The sequence below is a fragment of the Ahaetulla prasina genome, chromosome 6 (assembly GCF_028640845.1).
Source record: "Ahaetulla prasina isolate Xishuangbanna chromosome 6, ASM2864084v1, whole genome shotgun sequence".
Taxonomy (NCBI): domain Eukaryota; kingdom Metazoa; phylum Chordata; class Lepidosauria; order Squamata; family Colubridae; genus Ahaetulla; species Ahaetulla prasina.
The window spans coordinates 111,620,848-111,640,957 of NC_080544.1; the positions used below are offsets into that span (position 1 = coordinate 111,620,848).

Sequence of the window (20,110 nt, forward strand, 5' to 3'; positions counted from 1 at the left end):
AAACGGTCGCCAGTCACTTTTTTTCAATGCCATGGTAACTTAAAACGGTCCTTATACGAATGGTTGTAAGTCAAGGACTACCTGGGTCCTTGGTGGGTATGTAATTTAGAGCAGGGGTCTCCAACCTTGGCATCTTTAAGACTTGTGGACTTCAACTCCCAGACTTCCTCAGCCAGCTTTGCTTACTCTCTTGCAATCCTTTCCTCTGGAATCTCTCCACTTCGGCAGGTAAGAGCAAAAGAAACAGACACGTCTGGCTGAGGAATTCTGGGAGCTGAAGTCCACAAGTCTTAAAGTTGCCAAGGTTGGAGACCCTTGATTTAGAGATTGGATTTGGGGGGGGGGAGAGGTTGCTAAATATCAGCCTTCAAAAGTTCTGAGATCCAATCCAGCTGGAGGTAGAAGCTGGAAGCCATCTTCAGGGCCCCTTAATTAAAAGGCGACTTAGAGAAGTAGTAGGGCGAGACTCATTGGAGAGCTCATCCATGTCTTGGAGCAGGGAGTAACGCAGAAGCCCCAGTCCACAAGTCTTAAAGTTGCCAAGGTTGGAGACCCCTGCTCTAAATTACATACCCACCAAGAACACAAGTAGTTAGTTGGCTTCTATGCTCCAGCACAGGGATGGGGTGAACCCAGCATGGACCACGCAGGAGAAGCAGCAGTGATTAAGACCAGATGGGAGTCAGGGCGGTCCAAGACATGGGAGGGGGTGTTTTGGGTTGGGAAGGGAGGGGGGCACACCTTCCACAGGAGGAGAGAAGGCAGGAAGGGAAGGGAAAAGATGGGGAGGGAGGGAGGAAGGAAGGAGATGGGAATGAGAAGGAAGGGGGGGAAGAAGGGAGGGAGGGAGGACAGGAATGAGAGGGAGGGAGGGAGCAAGGAAAGATGGATGGATGGATGGATAAGGGAAGGAAGGAGATGGGAAGGAGGGAGGGAAGGAAGGAAGGATGGATAATCGTAGGTAGGAAGGAAACGGAAGAAAGGAAGGCGGGGGAGGAAAGGAGGAAGGAAGGAGGGGAGGAAAGGAGGAAGGAGGAGGAAGAAAGGAACAAAAGGAAGGAGATGGTGAAGGAAGGAGGCAGGAAGAAGGAGGAAGGACACAGGAATCAGGAAAGGAGGAAGGAAGGAGGGAGGAAAGGAGGAGGGAGGGAGGAAGAAAGGAACAAAAGGAAGGAGATGGTGAAGGAAGGGAGGCAGGAAGAAGGAGGGAAGGACACAGGAATCAGGAAAGGAGGAAGGAAGGAGGAGGAGGAAGGAGGAAGGAGGGAGAAAGAAAGGAACAAAAGGAGGGAGATGGTGAAGGAAGGGAGGCAGGAAGAAGGGAGGGAAGGGCACAGGAATCAGGAAAGGAGGAAGGAAGGAGGGGAGGAAAGGAGGGAGGGAGGGAGGAAGAAAGGAAGGAGATGGTGAAGGAAGGGAGGCAGGAAGAAGGAGGGAAGGACACAGGAATGAGGAAAGAAGAAAGGAGATGGGAATGAGAGGAAGGGAGGGAAGGAAGGAAAGAAAGAAAGAAGGATGGGTGGATGGATAATGGTAGGTAGGAAGGGAAGGACATGGGAGTGAGAGGAAGGGGGGAGGGAGGGAGGGAGGACAGGAATGAGAGGGAGGGAGGGAGCAAGGAAAGATGGATGGATAAGGGAAGGAAGGAGATGGGAATGAGGGAGGGAAGGAAGGAAGGATGGATAATCGTAGGTAGGAAGGAAGGAAGACAAGAAGGAGGAAGGAGGGAGGAAAGGAGGAAGGAAGGAGGGAGGAAAGGAGGAAGGAAGGAAGACAAGAAGGAGGAAGGACACAGGAATGAGAGGAAGGAAGGAGGCAGGAAGAAGGAGGAAGGACACAGGAATCAGGAAGGGAGGAAGGAAGGAGGGGAGGAAAGGAGGAAGGGAGGGAGGAAGAAAGGAACAAAAGGAAGGAGATGGTGAAGGAAGGGAGGCAGGAAGAAGGGAGGGAAGGACACAGGAATGAGGAAAGGAGGAAGGAAGGAGGAGGAAAGGAGGAAGGAGGGAGAAAGAAAGGAACAAAAGGAAGGAGATGGTGAAGGAAGGGAGGCAGGAAGAAGGAGGAAGGACACAGGAATCAGGAAAGGAGGAAGGAAGGGAGGAAAGGAGGGAGGGAGGGAGGAAGAAAGGAACAAAAGAAGGAAGGAGATGGTGAAGGAAGGAGGGAGGAGGAAGGAAGGAAGGACACAGGAATGAGGAAAGAAGAAAGGAGATGGGAATGAGAGGAAGGAAGGAAGGAAGGAAAGAAAGAAAGAAGGATGGGTGGATGGATAATGGTAGGTAGGAAGGAAGGACATGGGAGTGAGAGGAAGGGAGGGAGGGAGGAGGACAGGAATGAGGGAGGAGGAGGAGCAAGGAAAGATGGATGGATAAGGAAGGAAGGAGATGGGAATGAGGGACGGAAGGAAGGAAGGATGGATAATCGTAGGTAGGAAGGAAACGGAAGAAAGGAAGGCGGGGAGGAAAGGAGGAAGGAAGGAGGGAGGAAAGGAGGAAGGAGGGAGAAAGAAGGAACAAAAGGAAGGAGATGGTGAAGGAAGGAGGCAGGAAGAAGGAGGAAGGACACAGGAATCAGGAAAGGAGGAAGGAAGGAGGGAGGAGGAAGGGAGGAGGAGGGAGGAAGAAAGGAACAAAAGGAAGGAGATGGTGAAGGAAGGGAGGCAGGAAGAAGGAGGAAGGACACAGGAATCAGGAAAGGAGGAAGGAAGGAGGGAGGAAAGGAGGAAGGAGGGAGAAAGAAGGAACAAAAGGAAGGAGATGGTGAAGGAAGGAGGCAGGAAGAAGGAGGAAGGACACAGGAATCAGGAAAGGAGGAAGGAAGGAGGGAGGAAAGGAGGGAGGAGGAGGAGGAGGAAGGAGATGGTGAAGGAAGGGAGGCAGGAAGAAGGAGGAAGGACACAGGAATGAGGAAAGAAGAAGGAGATGGGAATGAGAGGAAGGGAGGAAGGAAGGAAAGAAAGAAAGAAGGATGGGTGGATGGATAATGGTAGGTAGGAAGGAAGGACATGGGAGTGAGAGGAAGGGGGAGGGAGGGAGGAGGACAGGAATGAGAGGGAGGAGGAGCAAGGAAAGATGGATGGATGGATGGATAAGGGAAGGAAGGAGATGGGAAGGAGGGAGGGAAGGAAGGAAGGATGGATAATCGTAGGTAGGAAGGAAACGGAAGAAAGGAAGGCGGGGGAGGAAAGGAGGAAGGAAGGAGGGGAGGAAAGGAGGAAGGAGGAAGAAAGGAACAAAAGGAAGGAGATGGTGAAGGAAGGAGGCAGGAAGAAGGAGGAAGGACACAGGAATGAGGAAAGGAGGAAGGAAGGAGGGAGGAAAGGAGGAGGAGGAGGAAGAAAGGAACAAAAGGAAGGAAATGGTGAAGGAAGGGAGGCAGGAAGAAGGGAGGGAAGGACACAGGAATGAGGAAAGAAGGAAGGAGATGGGAATGAGAGGAAGGGAGGGAAGGAAGGAAAGAAAGAAAGAAGGATGGGTGGATGGATAATGGTAGGTAGGAAGGGAAGGACATGGGAGTGAGAGGAAAGGGGGGAGGGAGGGAGGACAGGAATGAGAGAGGGAGGGAGGGAGGAAGGAAGGAAAGATGGATGGATAGATAGATAAGGAAAGGAAGGAGATGGGAATGAGAGGGAGGGAAGGAAGGAAGGATAATGGTAGGTAGGAAGGAAACGGAAGGAAGGAAGGAGGGGGAGGAAAGGAGGGAGGGAGGAAGAAAGGAACAAAAGAAGGAAGGGGATGGTGAAGGAAGGACAGGAAGGAGGGAGAGAAGGACACAGGAATGAGGAAAGAAGGAAGGAGACGGGAATGAGAGGAAGGGAGGGAAGGAAAGAAAGAAGGATGGATGGATGGATGGATAATGGTAGGTAGGAAGGGAAGGAGATGGGAATGAGAGGAAGGAAGAAAGGATAATGGTAGGTAGGAAGGAAAGGAAGGGAGGGAGGAGGGGGAGGAAGGGAGGAGCTGGGAATGAGGGAGGGAGGGAGGGAGGAACAAAAGAAGGAAGGGGATGGTGAAGGAAGGAAGACAAGAAGGAGGGAGGGAAGGACACAGGAATGAGGGAGGGAGGAAGGAAAATATCTGATTCCACACCCTTCAATAGCTTCTTCCAGAAAAGAAAGTTCATCTTAAAAGTTGTCAAGGTTGACTGGTTTGGGAGGAATTCTGAGGGTTGCCCTCCACCCATATAACTGGAGATTTCTGGGAGACAAAAGTCCCCACAGCTTTAAAGTTGCCGCGGTTGAAAAGCACCGATCCCGTCCTCTTGCTTTGACATGAGTTGTCTTCTCGACCACTTCCTCCAGGAGCTACCACAGCTTCCTCAACTCCAACTCGGCAGAAGCCGTAGCCATGGGCTTACTCAAGCAGTTCGAAGGGATGCAACTGCCCGCAGCGTCTGAACTGGAGTGGCTGGTGCCCGAGCATGACGCCCCGCAGAAGGTACGCCTCTCTGGGCAGGTGGTCAGCTGCTACACTGACTAATTTCGCTTCCACAAAACTCTGGAAACCTTTTGGGAAAAGTGTATTTTTGAAGTTTGATGGCTAATAACACCCCCTTTTTTGGGGAGTTTCAAAATAATCCTATTCCACTGCTGGAATGGTTTGGGAATAGCCCAGACCTTCACCCAATGGAAAATTTATGGAGCCCACTAAAGAAACTTAGTCAGAAGCGATCCAGCAATAAAACCCAGTTAATAGAAGCCATCATTCAATCTTGGTTTTATATTTTAACAGCTGCAGAACTCAAAGACTTGGTTCACTCCATGGGAAGACGTTGTAAGGCTGTCACTCATACTAAAGGTGACCCAACTAAGGATTAACTGACATGGTGATCATTTTTCGTTTTTTCTGTGGTGATAATTTTTGCATCTCTCGTTTTTTTCTACGTGTTTCACTTTTCTTCTTTATACAGTCATTGCTATTCTAATAGCAAATCCTTCCGAAAAGTTACTGCATTACATTCTTGATTCAATTCTCTTTCCATCAATATATAATTGGATGCTACTACTCCCCAAAAAAGTGGTGTTATTAGCTACTTATTCTTCCGTGCAGGACTGGCATAAAATTAAAAACTATTAGTAATTTTAATGGGGTTTTTTATGGTTTAAATGTATATTTTAATTAATTGGGCCAAATTGTTTTTTTAAAATTGGTTTTAGCTGTATATTGTATGTTTTCATTGTGTTTTTTACCTGGCTGTAAACCGCCCTGAGTCCTTCGGGAGAAGGGCGGTATAGAAATCAAATAATAATAATAATAATAATAATAATAATAATAATAATAATAATAATAATAATAATAATAATAATAATAATAATAATAAATATTACTTTTAAAAATACACTTTTCTCAAAAGGTTTCCACAATTTTGGCCACTACTGTACTTTGGTGGGAAAGTAACAGTGTTCCGTGGGCCTTGGGTGTATAGTCATGCCGGCCACATGACCACAGAAGCGTCTTTGGATAACGTTGGCTTCCTCAGCCAAGAAATAGAGATGAGCAGTGCCCCCTAGAGTCAGGCACAACTGGGGCAGGGGCAGGGGATAAATAAATAAACATTATTTATAGCTTCCGAAAATTTAGAGGGGAATCCCCAAGATTGTTTGTCACATATGAAGGCGAATATATATGTGTCCCTGGAATAATGTTGCAGAATAGAGTGGTGCGGTGGCTTAGACGTGGAACTCTCGCCTCACAATCAGGGGTGTGTGAGTTCGATCCTAGGTAGAGGCAGATATTTCTCTCTCTGGGCACAAGGAGAATATATCTGCGGAACAAAACTCTGCATTGGCAACAGGAAGGGCATCCGGCCATTAAAACACCCTGCTAGCTCCATTCAGTTGCCCAGAACTCCACCCCGCAAGGGATTATGGGAGTCGTTAAAAGAAGATGATAATTTTTTTTTTTAATTTACATTTATATCCCGCCCTTCTCCGAAGACTCAGGGCGGCTTACATTGTGTAAGGCAATAGTCTCATCCTATTTGTATATTTATATACAAAGTCAACTTATTGCCCCCCCAACAATCTGGGTCCTCATTTTACCTACCTTATAAAGGATGGAAGGCTGAGTCAACCTTGGGCCTGGTGGGACTCGAGCCTGCAGTAATTGCAGGCAGCTGTGTTTAATAACAGGCTGTCTTTATAGCCTGAGCCACACCGCGGCCCTTATTGCAGGATCCAATCTTGGTTGGTTACCGGGACCAGAGGTTTGGTCTTCTGAGCTTTTGGATTCGTGCTGGAGCCCATTTTCGGGGAACTTCTCTCTAGAATATTTTGTGTTGGTTTTCAGGGTCCGATAAAGTTTCTTAAAAAGCTTTTTAAGCGCCCCAAGTGGTATAAGAAAAGACGGCTTTCCGCGAAGCTACTGCTGGTAGGTCCCAAGGGGAGCATGGCGCTGACCGACCGTGTGCTCTTAGTGGCTTTTCGACACAAACAAATGCGTTGGGAGTGCTGGTGTGGTTTGATGTAGTGTGTAGAGCCAGCATCGTTGCAGTAGAAGACAATATTAGGCATGTAACCAGGGCTGTTTGCAGGGGAAACCCAGCAGTTCAATCGTCTCAGTTTGAGTTTCATAAGTACAGCAGCAAAGCTGGCTGAGGAATTCTGGAAGTTGAAGTCCACAAGTCTTAAAGCTGCCAAGTTTGAAGACCTCTTGTCTTAAAACATAGCAATTAAAAGTATCGAAGTGGGCAAGAGATGATGGATGGATGATTTCTTTCCTTTTATATTGTTTTGATTTGCTCCTCCCTTTCTCTCTCTCTCTCTTTTCTTTTCTCTCTCTTTTTTTAAGTAGGCAACATGATTAGAAGTTAGAAAGGAAAGAAAGGAAAAATCTTTTAATAAAGGGTGATATGATTAAAAGCTAGAATAGGGGATAGAAATAAGGGGAATATCACTGTACACATTTTTGCATAATAAAATGAAAGCAATAACAGGAGAAAACGTGGAATAACCCGAACAATGATAGATTGCGATCTAAGACAAATGCGTATTATTTACTAGAAATATATAAGTTGATTGAATGTAATAATTATGATGAACTTTGATAGTTTTATTTGTATTAGAATGTATGACACCCAGATGTCACACTGTTCACGCATTGATGTGATACATTTATAAAAAATAAAAAAACTTGGAAAAAGGATTTTCGATAAGAAACAGCCCTGTTTACATACCCTCAAAGCGCAAAAACCCGAGGCAAAGTTTTTGCTTTGTGTGATGAAAAGGGGAGTGTGGGGAGGGGGGGAAATTTCACATACTCTTGAAAACAGGACTAACAATGCTAGTGTGTAATCTTAGGTGGTCTCAGCACATGGCCAGGATCCCTTGCCGCTTTCCCGTACTGTTTTAACTCAAGCACTTCCCGATTCACTCCTGCGTCGGCTTGGCAAATAAGTCGCAGCTGCGATTGGTAAATTTCTGCTTTTCCCCCCACAATGCCCCTGTCCCCAGCCCGCTCAAAAACCCAAAATAAAACTCCAGCTTCATCCCATTTCGGAAAATCTGAACTGTTTATTGAATACGCTGCATGGTAAGGTCGAGGCGAAACTACTTTCCAAACAGCAGTCCATAGAATTAAGGAGTACAGGTCGTCCTCGGCTTAACGACGGTTTGCTTAGTGACTGTTTCGAAGTTACAACGGCACTGAAAAAATGTGACTTAGGACCATTTTTCAAACTTAAGGCCGTTGTGACATCCCCGTGATCACATGATCACAATTCAGATGCTCAAACATGAGAACCTACAGTAGTGACCAAAATCGTGGAAACCTTTTGGGAAAAGTGTATTTTCTAAAACTAGCTAATAACACCATTTTTTTTATGGGGGGGAGTAGTACTATAAAATTAGATATCAATGGAAAGATAATTGAATCAAGAATGTAATGCAATAACTTCTATGAAGGATATACTGTTAGAATATCAGTTACAGTATAAAGAAGAAAAGTAAAACACATAGAAAAAATGAGACACGCAAAAATTATCACCATGTCAGTTAATACTTAATTGGGTAACCTTTAGCATGAATGACGGCCTTACAACGCCATGGAGCAAACCAAGTCTTTTGAGTTCTGCAGCTGTTCTAATGTGAAACCAAGATTGAATGATGGCTTCTATTAACTGGGTTTTATTGCTTGGGTCGCTTCTGACTAACCAGTTTCTTTAATCGGCTCCATAGATTTTCCATTGAGTTAATTCCAGCAGTGTTATTAGCCATCAAACCTCAAAACTACACTTTCCCCAAAAGGTTTCTACCATTTTGGCCACAACTATATGCCATTCTGAACAAATGGTTGTCCAATCCCTTCTTAAAAACTTCCAGTGTTGGAACACCCACAACGTCTGGTGGCAAGCTGTTCCACTAGTGCAGGGATCTGCAGACTTGGCTCCTTTAAGACTTGTGGACTTCAACTCCCAGAGTCGACTCTTCAACTCTGGGAGTCGAAGTCCACAAGTCTTAAAGGAGCCAAGTTTGCAGACCCCTGCACTAGTTAATTGTTCTCACTGTTAGGAAATTTGTCCTACATTCTAAGTTGCTTCTCTCCTTGATTAGTTTCCATCCGTTGCTGCTTCTGTCTTCTGGTGCCCTCCCTCTTCTTTGGGGCAGCCCCCTCCAATATTGGAAGACTGTTCTCATGTCACTTCTCCCCAGCCCTTCTTTTCATCAAAAGAAGACCACCACCAGACAAAACGTTGCTGGTCTTCATTGTGTACATTGAATTTGCTTCGTTTTTACAGCTGTTGCCGATTCCCGATTCCGTACCCATCTCTCCGGACGATGGAGAACACGCCGATATTTACAAGCTCCGCATTCGGGTGCGGGGGAACTTGGAGTGGGCCCCTCCACGCCCGCAGATCATCTTCAATATCCATCCAGCACCAACGTAAGGAGGGCTGTTTACTGTTTGTGAAGTTTTGTGTCTCTGTGTATCTTCGTTTGTGCGTGTGACCCCCCAAGAAGCTCATTGGTGTCTTGACAAAGTTCTGCTCAAAGCAGAAGAAAGTCGGAAGGTATTTCAAGGAAGCAAAGCAATATAAAAAGTTTTATTCCTGCCTCCTTCCAGTTCTCCCATGTAGAATAGAATAGGAGAGGAGAGGAGAGGAGAGGAGAGGAGAGGAGAGGAGAGGAGAAGAGAAAAGAGAAGAGAAGAGAAGAGAAGAGAAGAGAAGAGAAGAGAAGAGAAGAGAAGAGAAGAGAAGAGAAGAGAGTAAAGTAGAGGAGAATAGAATAGAATAGAATAGAATAGAATAGAATAGAATAGAATAGAATTTTTTATTGGCCAAGTGTGATTAGACGCACAAGGGATTTGACTTTGGTGTATGTGCTCTCAGTGGGACTTTTCTGTGGGGGCTCCCACCCTCTGGAACGAACTTCCCCCAGGACTTCGCCAACTTCCTGACCTTCGAACCTTTCGCCGCGAGCTTAAGACACATCTGTTTATTTGCACAGGACTGGACTAGAATTTTAAATTTTAAATTTGGTTTTAAATTGGGGTTTTATTACTTTTATTGCTATTTTAAATATTCGGCCTTATTTAATAAGTTTTTTAATTGATGTTTTATTCTGTATTTATATGTATGTTTTTTATCAGGCTGTAAACCGCCCTGAGTCCCTTGGGAGATAGGGCGGTATAAAAATGCGAATAAATAAATAAATTAAATAAATAAATAAGTGTACATAAAAGAAAAGATACCTTCATCAAGGTACAACACTTACAACACTTCATGATGGTCATAGGGTACAAATTTAACGCTTAATGATACAACACTTAATGATAGTCATAGGCTACAATTAAGCAATCAGGGAGCAATATCAGTATAAATTGTAAGGATACAAGCAACAAAGTTACAGTCATACAGTCATAAATGGGGAATATTTCTAATGAAACCTGGAATAGCTAAAATAGTGGATTTTAAAGTTTCCTCTTTATGTAGACTATAAGAAAAAAACCATGGCTACCAACCTGCCTTCCATTGAGGACCTGTATACTGCACGAATCAAGAAGAGGGCCGTGAAAATATTTACAGACCTCTCGCATCCTGGACATAAACTGTTTCAACTCCTACCCTCAAAACGACGCTATAGAGCATTGCACACCAGAACAACTAGACACAAGAACAGTTTTTTTTTTAATTTATACCCCGCCCTTCTCCGAAGACTCAGGGCGGCTTACATTGTGTAAGGCAATAGTCTCATCCTATTTGTACATTTATATACAAAGTCAACATTGCCCCCCCAACAATCTGTGTCCTCATTTTACCTACCTTATAAAGGATGGAAGGCTGAGTCAACTTTTTCCCGAAGGCCATCACTCTGCTAAACAAATAATTCCCTCAACACTGTCAAACTATTTACTAAATCTGCACTACTATTAATCTTCTCATCGTTCCCATCAGCCATCTCCTTCCACTTATGACTGTATGGCTGTAACTTTGTTGCTTTTATCCTTACGATCTATACTGATATGGATTGTTTCCTGATTTCTTATTTGTGGCCTATGACTATCATTAAGTGTTGTATCATTAAGCGTTAAATTTGTACCCTATGACTATCATTAAGTGTTGTAAGTGTTGTACCTTGATGAACGTATCTTTTCTTTTATGTACACTGAGAGCAGATGCACCAAGACAAATTCCTTGTGTGTCCAGTCACACTTGGCCAATAAAAAATTCTATTCTATTCTATTCTAAGTAGAGAGGCCAAGAGAGGAATTAGCCTAGGATCCTTATGTAGCCACAAGGATTGACTTAGGATCAGTCATTTAGCGATTGCTCAAAGTTAAAACCTACCTGAAAGGTATCAGGTGCGAAAGACCAGGTCCCATGTGAAGGTTCAATTAAAGTGATTTATTGCTGAACGGCCTGCGTGCAGGAATCTTCTCAACTAACAGTCAGCTTCTGCTTAGAGTTAGATAAGGGGACATGGAATTCAAGGGAAGTTGGACTTAAATCTGCGTGTGGCTACGTAGGATTCTAGACCTCTCTTGACTCTGCCCTAGGGGAAGCTTATTTATTTTATTTTATTTATTTAGTTTGTTAAACATGTATGAGAAAACAAGTATAAGTATAAACATGGACATGAACGAAAGAAATGAATGGGGACAGTGGGACAGGGGCGGTAGGCACGCTGGTGCGCTTTTGCACGGCCCCTTAGAGTACTCTTAGGAATGGGGTGAGGTCCACGGTAGACAGTTTAAGGTTGAAGCTGTGGGGGGTTTGAAGTCGTATTTTCTGCAGTCGAGTTTGGAGCAGTTTACCTTGAGTTTGTATCTATTGTTTGCCCGTGTATTATTGCGATTGAAGCTGAAGTAGTCATTGACAGGTAGGACGTTGTAGCGGACAATTTTATGTACTATGCTTAGGTCAGACCGTAGTCGGCGTAGTTCTAGATTCTCCAAGCCCAAAATTTCAAATCTGGTGGCATAATATATACTGTATACTGCACGAATCAAGAAGAGGGCCGTGAAAATATTTGCAGATCCCTCGCATCCTGGACATAAACTGTTTCAACTCCTACCCTCAAAACGACGCTATAGAGCACTGCACACCAGAACAACTAGACACAAGAACAGTTTTTTCCCGAAGGCCATCACTCTGCTAAACAAATAATTCCCTCAACACTGTCAGACTATTTACTGAATCTGCACTACTATTAATCGTTTCATAGTTCCCATCACCAATCTCTTTCCACTTATGACTATATGACTATAACTTGTTGCTGGCAATCCTTATGATTTATATTGATATATTGACCATCAATTGTGTTGTAAATGTTGTACCTTGATGAAGGTATCTTTTCTTTTATGTACACTGAGAGCATATGCACCAAGACAAATTCCTTGTGTGTCCAATCACACTTGGCCAATAAAAATTCTATTCTATTCTATTCTATTCTATAAGGTATTCTGTTGCGAGCAGAGGACTGGGCTCAATTGTATTAATGTCCGATATACAGTGTGGATTCCAGGCGGATGAGCTCTATTCAAGAATTGGTCCGGCAAAAGTTTTGTTTGCCCTTGTTAACAATTCAATGAAGTTGGACTTAGTCTGCTTCCCAACTAATGGTCAGCTCCTGCTTGGAGTTAGATAAAGGGCCACAGAATTCAAGGGAAGTTTGAGTCAGCCTGCTTGTGGCTACGTAGGGATGCTAGGCTGATTCCTCTCTTGACTCCGCCCTCAGTTTTTGCCAGTCCTTTTCCTACACATCTCTTTTCTCTGATTCTCCCTCTCCCTGCCATCTCGTCAGGCCGTGAAAGACTAGGTAGGTCCACATGGAAAGTTTTAATTAAATTGATTTATTGCTAAAAGCCTATGCACAGGAATCTTCTCAACCAACAGTCAGCAGCTACTAAGAGTTCCTTAAAGGTCAACAGCACTCAAGGGTGGGTGGTGCTGCATTTAGTTTGCTTGCAGCTACTTCCTCTCTGAGCTGATGCCTCAAACCTTGCTCCATCCCGCTCACCACGTCCACTGATGACCTCTTCCAGGCTGAGGAATGAGTTGAAGAGGTGAGGTTTTTTCCTCTCTTAATGTCCTGCGGGTCTGTTTTTCCAGGAGGAAGGCGGCAGTGGCCAAGCAGAATTACCGCTGTGCAGGCTGTGGGATCAGGACCGAGTTTGGTGAGTCTTTCCTTGAGTTGGGTGAGTTCTGAAGGCCCAACATTGGCCTAAACCAGGGGTCTGCAAACTTGGCTCTTTTAAGACTTGTGGACTTCAACTCCCAGAGTCCCTCAACCAGCAAAACTGGCTGAGGAACTGTGGGAGTTGAAGTTCACAAGTCTTAAAAGAGCCAAGTTTGCAGACCCCTGGCCTAGACCACGGGTTTCAAACTGGATTTCTTGGAGGGCCAGATCAGCATTGTAGTTGTCCTCCACGGTTTTTGTGACTCCGGCTCCCGAGCCTGTCCTCACGGAGGAAGATGACTCTGACAGTGATGGGGAGGAGCTGACAAGGCCTCCCTCTCCAGGACCCTCCTTTCTGGCAACGCCTCAGGTTCCAGCTGAAGGCCAGCAGGAAGGCATGTCGGAGCACCCACTAATAGGGAGTGATGAAGATCAATCTTGGATTGATCCCAGGCAGCATCGGAGGGAGAGGCGTGCGCAGCAAAGGAAGAGGTGTGGCAGGGCCAGAGATTGCTGAGTCACTGAGCCACGTCCCACAGGGGATAAAAGTGGGTGGGGTTGCTCTGCAGGCTCTGTGACGGACAAAAACTGCATATCGTGAGCTTCGGAAGGGATATTTCTCGGACTTATTTATTTATTTATTTATTTTATTTATTTATTTACATTTATATCCCGCCCTTCTCCGAAGACTCAGGGCGGCTTACATTGTGTAAGGCAATAGTCTCATCCTATTTGTATATTTATATACAAAGTCAACTTATTGCCCCCCCAACAATCTGGGTCCTCATTTTTACCTACCTTATAAAGGATGGAAGGCTGAGTCAACCTTGGGCCTGGTGGGACTCGAGCCTGCAGTAATTGCAGGCAGCTGTGTTTAATAACAGGCTTCTTACAGCCTGAGCCACACCGCGGCCCTTAAGGCTTGGATTTTGTGGATAATTTCTGACTACTCTTTGAACTCTTGGTTGCCCCAGCAACGGACTACAGATACGCTGACTCCTGTTTCTAGAGGTGATAAGAAACTTGGCAGGCATTTGGAAAGTAACTGCCAGAACTTTTATCCGCTTAAAGGACTCAGGTCGGCTTGTAAAAATAAATTACTGGTAGATGTTGTTTGCTCGTGTCGTACTCTGTGAGGTGGGGAGACAGAACAAGGGGCCAGCGGGGGGGGGGGGGGAGAGACAGGCCAGCCGGCCTCCTGCAGCACCCTGCTGGTCAAAACGGGGTGCCGAGGGTAGCCCCAGTGTACCCCATTTTCAGCCTGGATGGCCTCCTGCAGCACCCTGTTTTGGCTGGCAGGCTGCCCTTGCATGGCTTGTTTTTTTCCAGCAGGTTGCTGCAGGACACCGTCCAGGCCAAAAGTGGGCCATGCAGGGGCTGCCCGCATCCCACCCACTCCGCCGTGGCCTGTTTTGCTAGCAGAGGCCCGTGGGCCAGTCCTTGGGCCATGGATCTGGCTCATGGGCCTTGTGTTTGGCACCCTGGCCTAGACCACGGGTTTCAAACTGGATTTCTTGGAGGGCCAGATCAGCATTGTAGTTGTCCTCCACGGGTGTTGTGACTCCGGCTCCCGAGCCTGTCCTCACGGAGGAAGATGACTCTGACAGTGATGGGGAGGAGCTGACAAGGCCTCCCTCTCCAGGACCCTCCTTTCTGGCAACGCCTCAGGTTCCAGCTGAAGGCCAGCAGGAAGGCATGTCCGAGCACCCACTATAATAGGGAGTGATGAAGATCAATCTTGGATTGATCCTAGGCAGCGTCGGAGGGAGAAGCGTGCGCAGCAAAGGAAGAGGTGTGGCAGGGCCAGAGATTGCTGAGTCACTGAGCCACGCCCCACAGGGGATAAAAGTGGGTGGGGTTGCTCTGCAGGCTCTGTGACGGACAAAAACTGCATATCGTGAGCTTCGGAAGGGATATTTCTCGGACTTATTTATTTATTTATTTATTTTATTTATTTATTTACATTTATATCCCACCCTTCTCCGAAGACTCAGGGCGACTTACATTGTGTAAGGCAATAGTCTCATCCTATTTGTATATTTATATACAAAGTCAACTTATTGCCCCCCCAACAATCTGGGTCCTCATTTTTACCTACCTTATAAAGGATGGAAGGCTGAGTCAACCTTGGGCCTGGTGGGACTCGAGCCTGCAGTAATTGCAGGCAGCTGTGTTTAATAACAGGCTTCTTACAGCCTGAGCCACACCGCGGCCCTTAAGGCTTGGATTTTGTGGATAATTTCTGACTACTCTTTGAACTCTTGGTTGCCCCAGCAACGGACTACAGATACGCTGACTCCTGTTTCTAGAGGTGATAAGAAACTTGGCAGGCATTTGGAAAGTAACTGCCAGAACTTTTATCCGCTTAAAGGACTCAGGTCGGCTTGTAAAAATAAATTACTGGTAGATGTTGTTTGCTCGTGTCGTACTCTGTGAGGTGGGGAGACAGAACAACGGGCCAGCTGGGGGGCGGGGGGAGAGACAGGCCAGCCGGCCTCCTGCAGCACCCTGCTGGTCAAAACGGGGTGCCGAGGGTAGCCCCAGTGTACCCCATTTTCAGCCTGGATGGCCTCCTGCAGCACCCTGTTTTGGCTGGCAGGCTGCCCTTGCATGGCTTGTTTTTTTCCAGCAGGTTGCTGCAGGACACCGTCCAGGCCAAAAGTGGGCCATGCAGGGGCTGCCCGCATCCCACCCACTCCCGCCGTGGCCTGTTTTTGCTAGCAGAGGCCCCGTGGGCCAGTCCTTGGGCCATGGATCTGGCTCGCGGGCCTTGTGTTTGGCACCCCTGGCCTAGACCTTCAGCTAATTCTTTTAATTCCAACTTTCCTTGGAGCCCTGTGAGGAGCTGGGCAGCAACTTCTGCCTTCCCATTCTAATAAGGGGCCAGATGTGGGCCACCACCAGAGAAGGCCCAGGGTCACGTGATCCCCTTTTGCGATCTTGTGATAAGCAAAGTCCATTGTTGTGTCTGCGCCCCCCGAGCCGCCTGCCAGAAAGTGACTTGGAAAGTGAGGGGGAAGGGCCATTAGGACTTACCTCGGGAGCACCGGCTTCCCTGGCTCAGCTCCAGGAGCCAGAAGCAGGCCAGGTGGAGGAGATAACGAGGCCTCCGTCCCCTGACTCTTCCCCCCCCCAAGGCCACTCCTCCAGCCCCCGCTGATGGCAATCAGGCCTGGCTGGACCCTAGGTTTCGTAGGCAGGAGAGGCGGGAACAACAGAAGCAGGGGTGGGGCAGGCCTAGGAAGTGCTGAGTCATGGAGCCACACCCCATAGGATATAAAAGCAGCAAGGGCTGCTATACCTCTTCATTGCAAGCAAATCAACTGCTTAACTAGAGCTGAAGTACGGTTTGTTCCAGGTTGACTCATCAAGAGAGATAACAGAGACACTTGGCAGACACTCGCTAGTTTGCTGCCAGAGCTGATAGTGCTGACTAATTAAGTCATCGCTCGGACTGAGGCGAGGGGGACAGAACATCCATGTGGAAGCCAGATTCACAACAACTGTGTGACTAATTTAAGAACTGCAGCGATTTGCTTCACCAATGAGACGAGAAAAGTCGCAGAATTGGGGCAAAGCTTACTTAACAAATTTCTCATTTAGCAACATAAATTTTGGTCTGAGTTATGGTCATAAGTGGAGGACTACTTGTACAGAAACCTGTGCAGATAAAAAAAGCCACTAGCCCTACCTGAACAAGGTGCGTGCTGTGAATTCACAGGTCGCTCTTCAACACTGTTTCCAAATTACAGATTTTCAGTGCCGTGGTAACTTTGGCCACTGAATGAATGGTCGTAAGTGGAAGACTTACCTGTAGAAACGGAGTCGCACGTAGGCGGGCAGATCCCTTAGTACCAAAGCTTTTGTCAAACTCTGCCTTGATTCTAGAACAGGGGTCTCCAACCTTGGCAACTTTAAGCCTGGTGGACCTCAACTCCCAGAATTCCCCAGTCAGCTGAATCTGTTTCTTTTTCTCTTAACCTCTTAAAGTGGAGAGATTGCAGAGGAAGGGATTAGAAGAAAGTAAGCTTTGCTGGCTGGGAGATTCTGGGAGTTGAAGTCCGCCAGGCTTAAAGTTGCCAAGGTTGGAGACCCCTGTTCTAGAAGGTTCTGAGGTTGGTCCTCGGCTCCAACAGAGGACAGTCGCAGTCGAAACACTCCGTCTGCAAATCGCTGCTCTCTTAAAGTCCTTTTCTCTCTTTCTTCGTCGGACGGGCCGTCAGATTACATCAAGCGGATGCGCTACTGCGAGTACCTGGGCAAATACTTCTGCCAGTGCTGCCACGAGAATGCCCAGATCGTCATTCCCAGCCGGATCCTTCGCAGGTGGGACTTCGGCAAATACTACGTCAGCAACTTCTCCAAGGACCTGCTGCACAAGATCTGGAATGATCCCCTCTTCAACATGCAGGACGTTAACTCTGCCCTCTACCATAAGGTCAAGCCTCTCAACCAAGTCAGGGTAAGCAGGCCTCTGGGGCTTGTAGTCAACGCTTTGGGTCAGAATAGCAGCATAACAGCGTCGGAAGGGACCTCGAAGGTCTTCTAATCCAACCCCCTGCTCAGGCAAGAGACCCTAGCTTAGGCCATTCGGGACTAATGACTGTCCAATCTTCTCTTAAAAACCTCCAGTGATGAAGCACCCACAACTTCTGGTGGCAAGCTGTTCCACTGGTTAATTGTCGTCACTGTTAGGAAGTTTCTCCATAATTCAGGTTGCTTCTCTCCTTGATTAAATTCCCTCCATTCCTTCTTGTCCTGCCTTCAGGTGCATTGGAAAATGGGTTGACCCCCTCTTCTCTGTGGCAGCCCCTCAAATATTGGAAGATGCTATCATGTCCCCCCTGGTCCTTCTTTTCTCTAGGCTAAACATACACTGTTCTTGCAACTGTTAACAGAATAGCAGAGTTGGAAGGGACCTTGGAGGTCTTCTAGTCCAACCCCCTGCTTAGGCAGGAAACCCTATTTCACTTCAGACAAATGGTTATCCAACATCTTCTTAAAAACTTCCAGTGTTCGAGCACCCGCAACTTCTGGTGGTAAGCAGTTCCACTGGCTAAATGCTCTCACTGTCAGGAAATTTCTCCTTAGTTCTGGGTTGGATCTTTCCTTGATTAGTTTCCATCCCTGGTTTCTTGTCCTGCCTTTCAGGGGCTTTGGAGGATAGGTTAACCAGGAGTCCCCTCCCCGATTCTTCTAAAGCGATTACCAAGTGTAAAACTCGACTTGGTTTAGTTTGTTAGCTGTTGATTAGGGAGCTGGAGGCTAAAACATATGAAGAACGGTTGAAGGATTTGGGGGTGTCAACTTGAATGAAAAGAAGGACTAGGAGTGACATGATAGCAGTGTTCCAATATCTCAGGGGCTGCCCCAAAGAAGAGGGAGTCAAGTTATTCTCCAAAGCAGGGGTCTCCAACCTTGGCTACTTTAAGCCTGGAGGACTTCAACTCCCAGAATGCCCGAGCCAGCAAAGTTGGAAGGGAGCCCTCTGCCCCCTGCAGGCAGGGAGGACTCTACGCAGCCAGGATCTGGCTGGTATTCTATAGCAGGGGTCTCCAACCTTGGCAAAGCTGGCTGGGGCATTCTGGGAGTTGAAGTCCTCCAGGCTTAAAGTGGCCAAGGTTGGAGACCCCTGCTCCAAAGCACCTGAAGGCAAGACAAGAACCAACGGATGGAAACCAATCAAGGAGAGAAGCAACCTGGAATTAAGGAACAAAGTGGAACAACTTGCCACCCAGAGGTTTTGGGTGCTCCATCACTGGAAGTTTTAAAGAAAAGATTGGACAGCCATTTATCTAGAACGTTATAGGGTAGTGATGGCGAACCTTTTCAGCACTGAGTGCTGAGCCGCAACACAAAAGAGGAGCTGCCCAGGGCGCATGTGTTGTGGCTCCAGCCTCTGAACCTGGCCGCATGCCCGAAAGTGACTCTGAGAGTGAGGGGGAAGGCCCGGTAAGGCTTACCTCAGGAGCACCGATTCCTTTGGCCTGGCTTCAGGAGCCAGAACCAGGCCAGTCGGAGGACGTAATGACGCCGACATCCCCTGATTCCTCCCTTCCTCAGGCTACGCCTACAGACGCAGCTGATAACCATACTAATCAAGCCTGTATCGATCCGCGCTTCAGAAGATTAGAGAGGCGGTGTCATCAAAGGGAAGGGTGGGGCAGGAGCCCCACCCCACAGGATATATAAGGAGCTTTGGGACTGCTCTCAGTTCCACGGGAAGCAAATCAGCTGAACCGTGTCGAAGTGAGCTGAAGTCTTAATCCGTTTGAACTTTTTGGCAGGCAGCTGCGTTTTCCCGGCCAGGACTGATAGGAGCCGTGTATCCACTGGCTGAAGGCCAGCTCGTTACTCCAGAGTGAGGACGGAGACAGAACAGCACGCATGCGTGTGCCCAAAAATGAACTTTCGGTTTCAGCCAGCTACTCTTCTGGGTTTCTGGTGCGCATGCGCACATGACGATCAGCTGGCCGCCGTGCATGCTCACGCAGGAAAACAGACGACCAGCTAGAAGATTTTCTAGTTTCCAGCACTGCCCACATGCGAAAAGGCCAGCTGATCGTCGCGTGCTTCAGAAACCTGGAAGAGGAACAGGTGATGGCACGCATGCCAGGCGACATGGCTCCACGTGCCTCTTTGGACATGCGTGCCATCACGGTTATAGGCTCCCCTGCTTATGCAGGAGGTTGGACTAGAACAGGGGTCTCCAACCTTGGCAACTTTTAAGACTTGTGGACTGCAACTCCCAGAATTCCTCAGCCGGCTTTGCTTACTCTCTTATAATCCCTTCCTCTGCAATCTCATCACTTCGGCGGGTAAGAAAAAAAAAGAAACAAGACACGGCTGGCTGAGGAATTCTGGGAGTTGAAGTCCACAAGTCTTAAAGTGGTCAAGATTGGAGACCCCTGGACTAGAAGACCTCCGAGGTCCCTTCCAACTCTTGTTACCCTGAATTCATGACTTCTTGGTCTCTTCCAGCTTTTAAGAATCCAGCTCTACCACATGAAGAACATGTTCAAGACGTGTCGCCTAGCTAAAGGGTAAGGATTCCAGAAAACATTTTCGGGGAGTCCCATCGTCATCGTCGAGCGAGAGCAAGCTGTGAGCAGCAGAGAGCGGGTGCCACAGCCAATAGCACAGCGAAGATGTTGACTGAGTGTGTGGCTTGGTTGTTTCCTTGCAGATGTGGGAAAAGGCCGATTCCACATTCAGGAATGTTGGGAAAGGGGGAAATAGAATTTCCTCGTACAGATTTACGATCCGGTTATATCTCGGCGATACTATCACAAACCATCTATAGTTTTATTCCCGATAGAAGAGAATATTTGTAGCGCCGGGTTAAACTGTGGGATCCTTAGTGCTCTCTGAGCTTGCAAACGTTTCATGACCCAGCTAGGTAACATCATCAGGGCCAGAAGGACGAGAGGTTGGAGGAGGAGGAGAAGGCAGGAGGAAGTAGAATAGAATAGAATAGAATTTTTATTGGCCAAG

General features: G+C 47.2%; 1 protein-coding gene across 5 annotated transcripts in view; it reads left to right on the forward strand.

Moving 5' to 3' along the window:
- Positions 1-20,110, forward strand: part of RUBCN (rubicon autophagy regulator) — an 83,909-nt gene that overhangs the window by 55,271 nt on the left and 8,528 nt on the right. For 3 of the 5 annotated variants that reach the window (XM_058187803.1, XM_058187801.1, XM_058187802.1), the window contains 6 exons: positions 4,301-4,436; positions 6,288-6,368; positions 8,734-8,879; positions 12,550-12,614; positions 16,840-17,078; positions 19,598-19,659. In XM_058187803.1, coding sequence (XP_058043786.1) covers positions 4,301-4,436; positions 6,288-6,368; positions 8,734-8,879; positions 12,550-12,614; positions 16,840-17,078; positions 19,598-19,659 — 729 coding nt within the window. The remainder of the gene's footprint in view (positions 1-4,300; positions 4,437-6,287; positions 6,369-8,733; positions 8,880-12,549; positions 12,615-16,839; positions 17,079-19,597; positions 19,660-20,110) is intronic. The other 2 variants (XM_058187804.1, XM_058187805.1) reach the window with 1 other exon arrangement.